The 10661-nt window shown below is 41.1% G+C and overlaps 1 protein-coding gene across 1 annotated transcript; it reads left to right on the plus strand.

Annotated features, from left to right (window-relative positions):
- Nucleotides 1-332: 332 nt before the first annotated feature.
- LOC110504822 (uncharacterized) lies at nt 333-7484 on the plus strand. Its single transcript, XM_021583649.3, has 8 exons — nt 333-398; nt 617-680; nt 925-1017; nt 1947-1997; nt 6381-6401; nt 6507-6779; nt 6969-7067; nt 7163-7484. The coding sequence occupies exons 1-8, from the start codon at nt 375-377 to the stop codon at nt 7222-7224; spliced, it is 687 nt and encodes a 228-aa protein (XP_021439324.3). The 5' UTR covers nt 333-374; the 3' UTR covers nt 7225-7484.
- Nucleotides 7485-10661: the final 3177 nt, after the last annotated feature.

Consider the following 10661-nt stretch of genomic DNA (forward strand, 5'->3'; position numbering starts at 1 on the left):
CTAGATTGAAGGTAAGGCCATGCGATAGACTAGAGTCCTGTCTAGCGGGTCCATCAAACTGCCTCATGCTACAGAAACTAAAGACCTGCTCCTCGGGCAAGGAGACTTACTAAATGTGTTCTGAATCATGTAAAACAGTCCAATAGCACCACCGACAGTCTTATCACTCCTTTTCATGAACATCAAACTCCAGGTGCCAAGCAGGGCACAAATATGTTCCGGTATTATCTGTATATTGCTTGTGTTACTGTCTGGTAGCAGTGGGCTGTGGGTGGTGAGGTGATTTGCATTCATATCAGTGTTTATATCAGCCACAGTGTACAATAACTTTCTGTAGAGATGCTCACTCATTCCTCGTCCAGGGAACTCCGTGCATGACCAGAGATCCAGCACAAGAGGTAAAATATTTTATTCAATGTAATGATGTAGGCTAATGTATTTAATAATCCTATCAACAGGTTTTATTTTTAAAGTTTTTAGTAACATTTCTAGGTTTTTGACATTGAGAATGTCCTGAATTAAATATTGTTAGTGGGTTTCATTTACATTTGAACCCATTTCTATTTTGATGAATTTTTGAATGAATAGAAACTGAATGACATCTCATCTTTGTCAGATGGTACCAATGAAGGCGAGGACAGGGACAGGCTTGTATTCACTTGCTTGCCTTCTCATGATCAGTAAGGAACAATCCCATTTCCCTTTTAAAAAAATCCAGTTTGATATTACCTCGTGAATATTCTGGATTTATGTTTATTTAATTTATGTTAGTTACTGTTGAAGCCTTCACTTTTTGCCCTTCTCTGTCTCCTGTGACCCAATCCTCTATACACACACACCTCTCTCTTTCCCTTTATCCCTGCTGTCATTCTTCCCTCCCTTTCCCTCTCTCCGCCTCAACCTTCTCAATATATTTCTCCGTAGGTAGTGTCTGTTCTACCTGTGTTCCCTTGATGTGTCTAAAGTGCAACTTAACCCACTCACCTGGAATATCTGCTGCGGGATTACCAGACAATGGTAACCATTCCACCTCATTACTCCATCCTAGGGTTGCAAAGGGAGGGCATATTACTGGTAACTAAGTTTACCATTAAACTGACAGGTTTCTGTAATTATTTCTGGCCCTCTGTGTGGCCTTATTTTCCATGTGATATAAGATAATCAAATTAGATCATTTTAAAATAAGAAATAGAATGACAAAACTATAAAACCTTATCCTAAATATAAACCATCAACTTAGTGAATACCATTGGTGTTTGATAAAGGGTTTCAGCATGAACATCCTTTTTTTAATGTATTTCTCTATGTCAATATGTCTTTGGAGTAAATGTTCATGTGCTAAATTGGTGGCAGTTGTGAAAAGTCAATAGGTCGAAGAGTTAATGAAAAAAGCATCTTATCAACAATGCATTATTTTCATTTAATTAGGCTTTTGTCTTGAACCATATGCTCTATCCACTAGAAACTCATGGACAATATGGACACATATATAAAAATAAATCCTCTATATATATATATATATATATATATATATATATATATATATATATATATATATATATATATAAAAAAATTATATTTTTTGTTATGCAATTATATATTTTTTTTAAATATATATATATATATATATTTGTATATATATATATATATATATATATATATATATATATATTTATTAACATTTTTTAAACGTATTCAAGTATAAATTACATAAATTTGAATAGATTGCCATAAATTACATGTTAATGACCTAAATTACTGAATGTTCCGGTAACTGTTAAATTACCGGTAGCTTGCAAACCTTCTCCTTCCCCTGACCTTCAGACTTTTACATTAGACCATTACAGTATTTTAGCTTGTTGTATTTCTGTGTTAACTTGATCTTTCTTGAAACTCAGACAAAATCTATATTCAAAGCTTTCTTCCTCTCCATCCAACTCCCTCAGCCATCTGTGACATCCTGTGCTCAGACACTACCCAATGCTTCAATGCTACTAGTAAGTATTCATTTCATATACGCCCTACTGCCAATGGATAGTTGAGTTATCAATTTTTATATGGTGGTTGTTTGAAATGTTAGTGGAATATGAGTGATTGTGTCATGGCATCAACTACACATATATACATACACACGTAGTGGCTTGCAAAAGTATTCACCACACTTGGCATTTTTCCTATTTTGTTGCCTTACAACCTGGAATTAAAATAAAACAAGAAATAAAAGACAATACTTACCAAAGTCCCAAGGTCAATACTTTGTAGAGCCACCTTTTGCCGAAATTACAACTTCAAGTCTCTTGGTATGTCTCTATAAGCATGGCACATCTAGCCACTGGGATTTTTGCCCATTCTTCAAGGCTAAACTGCTCCAGCTCCTTCAAGTCGGATGGGCTCCCCTGCTGTACAGCAATCTTTAAGTCATACCACAGATTCTCAATTGGATTGATGTCTGGGCTTTGACTATGACATTTAAATGTTTCCCCTTAAACCACTCGAGTGTTGCTTTAGCAGTATGCTTAGGGGCATTGTCCTGCTGGAAGGTGAACCTCCGTCCTAGTCTCAAATCTCGAAGACTGAAACAGGTTTCCCTCAAGGATTTCCCTGTATTTAGCACCATCCATAATTTCTTCAATTCTGACCAGTTTCCCAGTCCCTGCCAATGAAAAACATACCCATAGCATGATGCTGCCACCACCATGCTTCATTGTGGGGATGGTGTTCTCAGCGTGATGAGGTGTTGGGTTTGCGCCAGACATAGCGCTTTCCTTGATGGCCAAAAAGCTCAATTTTAGTCTCATATGACCAGAGTACCTTCTTCCATATGTTTGGGGAGTCTCCCACATGCCTTTTGGCGAACAAAAAACGTGTTTGCTTATTTTTTGTCTCTAAGCAATGTTTTTTTTCTGGCCACTTCTGTAAAGCCCAGCTCTGTGGAGTGTTAATATTTACGTGGAAGGGTACTGTTAGTCATGTTAATTGTAAGCAAATGGTAGTTTAGAAACTCATCAAGACAATCAGAATAATTTCTTCAGGCAAGTTCCTGTGCCTCCACCACCATGCTGACTGATGGAGTTCCTGTGTCTCCACCCGAATGCTGTAAACCTCCAGTTCTGCCATCTGTAATACATCAGCAACAATATGATGGAGTTGAACATCTTTATTCAGACCCTTGGTTCAGAAGTTGGAACACACAGGTTGTGTATTTAAATTATGCGTTTATTTACAGAGCAGACAAACACTCAAATTGTCTGGCGCCATTATTATAGGTCACAACTGTCCATTCACTCAGATCTCAGACGTTCCTGAAGACATTGCTGCAATAAAATACATTTTGTTATGCATCCCTTTATACTTGTACCCGGCAACTTTTGCAAACTCGTTTCACGAAACTAGGTGTATGTCGCTGGTCACTACTTCACAGGAGAGCCGGTTGAAAGTTACCTTTAAAAAAATCTAAAATGTGTTTTTTTTGGCAGAAATGCCTTCTGGAAAATGAACTTCCATGTGCCTTAATAACAAATGTGTGCCATCTCTAAATACAAATACAATTGTTAGATTAAGAGCCTAGTTGGTTTAGCCACAGAAAAAAACAGCAACCTTCCCACTAGCCATGATTGACTGAGATAATGAGTGGGCTGGACAAGCCGAGAGATGAGTTTGGATTGGTCTGCCATATAGCACGCTTCTTCGGTCTATTTGAGCTGGGCAGTCTGTCTAGGTAATCCTGTCTAATGCGGCTTTAAACTTTTTATTGTGTAGTGAAACTGCATAAGTGTTGCTCTCCACTTTCTGGAGGACCGAGTTCTGAAATCAGTGGAATTCCAGGACGATAGCTAAGGAGATGGAGAAAACACCTGTCTCCAGATTACATCTTCAAACTAAGTGTACTGTTAGCTACCTAACGTTAGCTGGCTGTATGATCTCAGAGCCGTTTGCTTTGCTAGTTACAGCCTAATGTTAGCTAGCTAACATTGAACCTGGTTGGTTAGCTACCTGAAGATTCATCCAGGGTAGTAACGCCATGAGTTGGGGTTATGGTTCATTGTTGAGCTAGCAAATGTCTTAACAAAATATTACATTTCAATAGAATGCCACTGCAACAGCTGTTGTCAGCTGGTAAACTCGCTCTGGCCATCTACTCCGATTTCAGAGCACTGGTAAAGTAGTCTGGCTAGCTACGTTTTCAAATGTTACATTTCTAATTTTGACAATCGTTTTCAGTTAGTGTACTGTAAGCTAGCTAGCTAACGTTAGCTGGCTGGCTTGCTAGCTAACGTTACGTGTATGATCTTATTCGTATCACAGAGCCATTTGCTTTGCTAGTTGGTGGTGGTTGGTTAGCTACCTGCAGATTCTTGTAGGGTAGTAACGTCATGAGTTGGGATTATGGTTCGTTGTTTAGCTAGCTAGATGTCTTAAAGACTCAACTATGCAAGTAACCATTTTGGGTGTGTTCGTAAATTCAATCTGGCCATCTTCTCCGATTTCAGAGAACTCGTCTGTGTGTGCGAGAGCGCAGAATAACGAATTTATGAACGCTCAACACCCGTTAAATATGGCCTAAGTAACTGTCAGCAAAAAAGCATAATTAAATTGTTGCCAGCTGCACAGTCACCAACGCTCTGGATAACCAGCTCTGCTAGGACGAGTAAAATGGTCAGAGTGAGTGGGGTGTTCTCATTTGTGTCTCACTCGGATCAACCCACTCATCTGCCAGAGAGTCCAGTGCAGTGTGCGCTCTGTACGCTCTGAGAGCAAAACGCTCTGAATTTATGAATGGACAATCTGACAGCACAGTTGCAGTCACCAATGCTCTGGATAACATACAAACAGCCTAACCAGCTTTGCTAGGGTGAGTTATGGTCAGTGAGCTGTTCTCTCTTTTGTGTCTGGAAGTAGCTAGCAAGTTAACCAGTTAGCTTGGGTGCTTGACTACTGCTGTTAGTACAGAACGCTCGGATCATCCCTTAAAGAGATAGGTGGGGCTAAAGCGGGTGTGAACGTTGCTGTACGGATGTAGACAAAGAAAAACCCTCCACTAGGTACTAAAACATTCAAAGGCCACTTTCTCAAGTGAGGTTACAAGTTTATCAACTTTCAAAGCAGAATAACTTTCCCACTGTTCGTCAAATGCAGCGTATGATCTACCATTTTGTAGCTCCGTGTCTCTGCTTTTTACAAGGCTTGTAATTTAAACAATTTTATTTGTATTTACAGATGGCATACACATTATTAAGGCGCATGAAAGTTCATGTTCGAGAAGGCATTTCTGCCAAAACATGCATTTTGATTTTAAAGTTGTGAAGTTGTGACCAGGGACATAAGCCTAGTTTCCTGAATCGGGTCACACGTATGGAGAGGAATGAGGTTCCCCAATAAGATTGAATTGGTTCGCTAGCGAAGGAGAAGTAATGTCAGCTTATGATCGATCACGTGTGACTTTGAAAGATAGAACATAAGCACTAACCTAGTAGATAGATCAGCAGATGTTCCCAGGTCCTGTTTTGAGAGAGCCGTCTTGAACAACTTTACTGTATGCACTGTCAATAGAAAAAGCAGAGCCATGTCTTTGCGATCGCAACAATCTCCTCAAACCAACTCAGCAATTTGACTCGCGAGTCCGAATTTGCAGATGTAGAAATGCACATGCCCAAAGAACAGCTTTAAGGTTGAGGGAGAGTGTGTGAGAGAGACATCTACACGAGCTCAGCCATCCACACAAATGCAAGCATGTGCTGTAAGAATTATACAACATGACGTCACAATCAGAAAGATTGGGAACTATTACACACTAAGAATATTTTTACCTGGCAACAACAACTACTATACCCCATTGAAAGGTACTTAAATATTTTGTCTTGTCCATTCACCCTCTGAATGGCACTCGCACCCAATCTGTCTCAAGGCTTAAAAATCCTTCTTTAACCTGTCTCCTCCCCTTCATCTACACCAGGGGTGGGCAACTCCTGTCCACGAGGGCTTGATTGGTGTCACATTTTTTCTCCGTCCCTAGCAAACACAGCTGATGAATTAAATTGCATTCTAAACTGAAGATCAGTTTGATTAGGTGATTATGGGAGTCAGGTGTGTTAGCTGGGGCTGGGGCAAAACTATGACACCAATCAGGCCCTCGATGACTGGAATTGCCCACGCCTGATCTACACTGATTGAAGTGGATTTAAAATGTGACATCAATAAGGCATCATTGCTTTCACTTGGATTCACCTTGTCAGTCTGTCATGGAAATGGTTTTACACGCAGTGTTTACATGGCTCTCTGACATTATATTTCTGAGATAACATTGAGGAGGAGATGAAGATATATTGTACACCAGAGGCAGGGACTCTAATATTCTCTTTTTTCTTATTTGCCTCTTTCAGTTCAACAGTACTGCTCAAAAGGTAATGTGTGTGTGTGTGTGTGTGTCAACCCAAAAAATCACAACTCTTGACCCTAACTATGACAACACTTTTTAACCCGTTCTTAACCTCTCTTTAACCCAACAGATTTTAAAGTGTTACTCAACACCAGTTCTGGGTTCAAAGTGCAGGAGGGTGATAACCTCGACATTGAGTGTTCCCATAACCTGCCGGTGGAACCAAAAAGCCCGCTGGTCTTTGTCTGGCTGATGGATGGCGTCCACCTGAAGGGCAAGAACAGTAGCATGCTCACCGTGAAGAAGGTTGGTATAGATACCTCTGGCAAGGAGAAATATGCCTGCACCATCCAGAGTCCCTGTGGCAACTTCACCTCAGAACCAAAGGAGATTGAAGTTGAAGGTAGACATATTCGCCAATCATATTTGAGACTTGACTATTTACAATGTTTACATTTATGATTGGATTTGGATCTGTCAAGATATTGCTTTGTCTTACTACTCTGCAAATGAGCCTATTGTGTGAAAAGTGTTTTTATTTCCTACCAATTCCTGGGGATGTCTGTCCCTCTGCTGTCTCCATGTGTGTCAGACGTGACGATGTTGGTCATAGTGATCTGTGGTGTGTCTGCTGTGGTGCTGATCCTGGCCATGGGTATAGGCATGAAGATCATGCTGAAGATGGAATTTGGTGAGTGATCCCAACAAGAGAAACCAAGAATAAAACTGAAAATGTGTAACTTTGCATGTGACGTAAACTCTCTCTCGCTCTCTTTCTCTCTATAGCGAAGACAAAGAACAGGAGGCAGCAGAATGCTCAGAACCTACAGAGAACTACAACAGAGTAGTGTTTCATTTTCTGCAAATTCCACCAAATGTCCTACATGAGAAAATGGCAAAAATTTGACATGATTACACTGTAAATGGATAAATATGTAGCTAACAATTTTATTGTTGTATTTGCAATTTAATCAACACAATTTTATCTCAAAGTCAGTGTTTAACATGGAGAGCCACAGATATGTTGATCCTCTGGCAGTGCCACACAGCAAGTTTGGAGATTTGTCCCAATAAATAATATGCCAAATTCATGATATTTATTAATAAACATTTGTGTATGTTTGTATTTATACGCTGCTCAAAAAAGTAAAGGGAACACTTCAACAACACAATGTAACTCCAAGTCAATCACACTTCTGTGAAATCAAACTATCTACTTAGGAAGCAACACTGATTGACAAATTTCACATGCTGTTGTGCAAATGGAATAGACAACAGGTGGAAATTATAGGCATTTAGCAAGACACCCCCAATAAAGGAGTGGTTCTGCAGGTGGTGACCACAGACCACTTCTGAGTTCCTATGCTTCCTGGCTGATGTTTTGGTCACTTTTGAATGCTGGCGGTGCTTTCACTCTAGTGGTAGCATGAGACGGAGTCTACAACCCACACAAGTGGCTCAGGTAGTGCAGCTCATCCAGGATGGCACATCAATGCGAGCTGTGGCAAGGTTTGCTGTGTCTGTCAGCGTAGTGTCCAGAGCATGGAGGCGCTACCAGGAGACAGGCCAGTACATCAGGAGACGTGGAGGAGGCCGTAGGAGGGCAACAACCCAGCAGCAGGACCGCTACCTCCGCCTTTGTGCAAGGAGGAGCAGGAGGAGCACTGCCAGAGCCCTGCAAAATGACCTCCAGCAGGCCACAAATGTGCATGTGTCTGCTCAAACCGTCAGAAACAGACTCCATGAGGGTGGTATGAGGGCCCGACGTCCACAGGTGGGGGTTGTGCTTACAGCCCAACACGTGCAGGACGTTTGGCATTTGCCAGAGAACACCAAGATTGGCAAATTCGCCACTGGCGCCCTGTGCTCTTCACAGATGAAAGCAGGTTCACACTGAGCACATGTGACAGACGTGACAGCCTGGAGACGCCGTGGAGAACGTTCTGCTGCCTGCAACATCCTCCAGCATGACCGGTTTGGCGGTGGGTCAGTCATGGTGTGGGGTGGCATTTCTTTGGGGGGCCGCACAGCCCTCCATGTGCTCGCCAGAGGTAGCCTGACTGCCATTAGGTACCGAGAAGAGATCCTCAGACCCCTTGTGAGACCATATGCTGGTGCGGTTGGCCCTGGATTCCTCCTAATGCAAGACAATGCTAGACCTCATGTGGCTGGAGTGTGTCAGCAGTTCCTGCAAGAGGAAGGCATATATGCTATGGACTGGTTCCCCAGACCTGAATCCAATTGAGCACATCTGGGACATCATGTCTCGCTCCATCCACCAACGCCACGTTGCACCACAGACTGTCCAGGAGCATGCCCAGGCATTGTAGGGAGGTCATACAAGCACGTGGAGGCCACACACACTACTGGGCCTCATTTTGACTTGTTTTAAGGACATTACATCAAAGTTGGATCAGCCTGTAGTGTGGTTTTGCATTTTAATTTTGAGTGTGACTCCAAATCCAGACCTCCATGGGTAGATACAGTGCCTTGCGAAAGTATTCGGCCCCCTTGAACTTTGCGACCTTTTGCCACATTTCAGGCTTCAAACATAAAGATATAAAACTGTATTTTGTTGTGACGAATCAACAACAAGTGGGACACAATCATGAAATGGAACGACATTTATTGGATATTTCAAACTTTTTTAACAAATCAAAAACTGGAAAATTGGGCGTGCAAAATTATTCAGCCCCCTTAAGTTACTTAATACTTTGTAGCGCCACCTTTTGCTGCGAGACATGCCTCTCATAAACAGAAGTAGTGATGAAGTCAATCTCTCTTCCACTTTCAGCCAGGAGAGATTGACATGCATATTATTAATATTAGCTCACTGTGTACGTCCAAGGGCCAGTCGTGCTGCCCTGTTCTGAGACAATTACAATTTTCCTAAGTCCTTTTTTTGTAGCACCTGATCACACAACAGTAGTCAAGGTGCAACAAAACTAGGGCCTGTAGGACCTGCCTTGTTGATAGTGTTAAGGCAGAGCACTTCTTTATTTTAGACAGACTTCTCCCCATCTTAGCTACTGCATCAATATGTTTTGACCATGACAGTTTACAATCTTGGGTTACTCCAAGCGGTTAAGTAATCTCAACTTGCTCAACTTATACATTATTTATTACAAGTTGAGGTTTAGGGTTTAATGAGTGTTTGTTCCAAATACAATGCTTTTAGTTTTAGAAATATTAAGGGACACGTTATTCCTTGCCACCCACTCTGAAACTAACTGCAGCTCTTTGTTGAGTGTTGCAGTCATTTCAGTCACTTTAGTAGCTGACAGGTACAGTATAGTGTTACATAGACACTCTGACTTTACTCATAGTCAGTGGCATGTCGTTAGTAAAAAATTTAAAAAGCAAGGGGCCCAAACAGCTACCCTGGGGAATTCCTAATTCTATCTGTATTATATTTGAGAGGCTTCCATTAAAGAACACCCTCTGTGTTCTGTTGGACAAGTCACTTTATCCACGTAATAGCAGGGGGTGTAAAACCATAACACAAGTTTTTCCAACAGCAGACTATGATCGACAATGTCAAAAGCTGCACTGAAGTCTAACAAGACAGCCCCCCAATCATTTTATCATCGATATCTCTCAGCCAATCATCAGTAATTTGTGTAAATGCTGTGCTTGTTCAGTGTCCTTTCCCTATAAGCATACTGCAATTCTGTTGTCAATTTGTTTACTGTGAAATAGCATTGTATCTGGTCAAACACAATTTTTTCCAGAAGGTTACTAAGGGTTGGTAACAGGCTGATTGGTCGGCTTTTTGAGCCAGTAAAGGGGGCTTTACTATTCTTGGGTAGCGGAATGATTTTAGCTTCCCTCCAGGCCTGAGGGCACACGCTCTCTAGTAGGCTTGAAATGAAGATGTGGCAAATAGGAGTGGCAATATACTCTGCTATTATCCTCAGTAATTTTCCATCCAGATTGTCAGACCCCAGTGGATTGTCACTGTTGATAGACAACAATCATTTTTTCTCCTCTTCCACACTGACTTTACAGAATTCAAAAGTACAATTCTTGTCTTTCATAATTTGACCCGATATACTTGAATGTGTAGTGTCAGTGTTTGTTGCTGGCATGTCATCCCTTAGTTTGCTTATCTTGCCAATGAAAAAGTAATTCAAGTAGTTTGCAATATCAGTGGGCTTTGTGATGAATGAGCCATCTGATTCAATGAATGAAGTAGCCGAGTTGGCATTTTGTCTCAAAACTTCATTTAAGGTGCCGCAAAGCTTTTTACTCTCATTCTTTATGTAATTTATATTTTGTTCATAGT

The sequence above is a fragment of the Oncorhynchus mykiss genome, chromosome 25 (genome assembly GCF_057628025.1).
Source record: "Oncorhynchus mykiss isolate SJ-2025 chromosome 25, ASM5762802v1, whole genome shotgun sequence".
NCBI lineage: Eukaryota > Metazoa > Chordata > Actinopteri > Salmoniformes > Salmonidae > Oncorhynchus > Oncorhynchus mykiss.

Coding starts and splice junctions, on each gene's coding strand:
- LOC110504822 (XM_021583649.3), top strand. CDS start 375: ATGACCAGAGATCCAGCACAAGAG. Junction 1,998..6,380: donor CCAATGCTTCAATGCTACTA/GTAAGTATTCAT, acceptor TGCCTCTTTCAG/TTCAACAGTACTGCTCAAAA. Junction 6,402..6,506: donor TCAACAGTACTGCTCAAAAG/GTAATGTGTGTG, acceptor TTAACCCAACAG/ATTTTAAAGTGTTACTCAAC.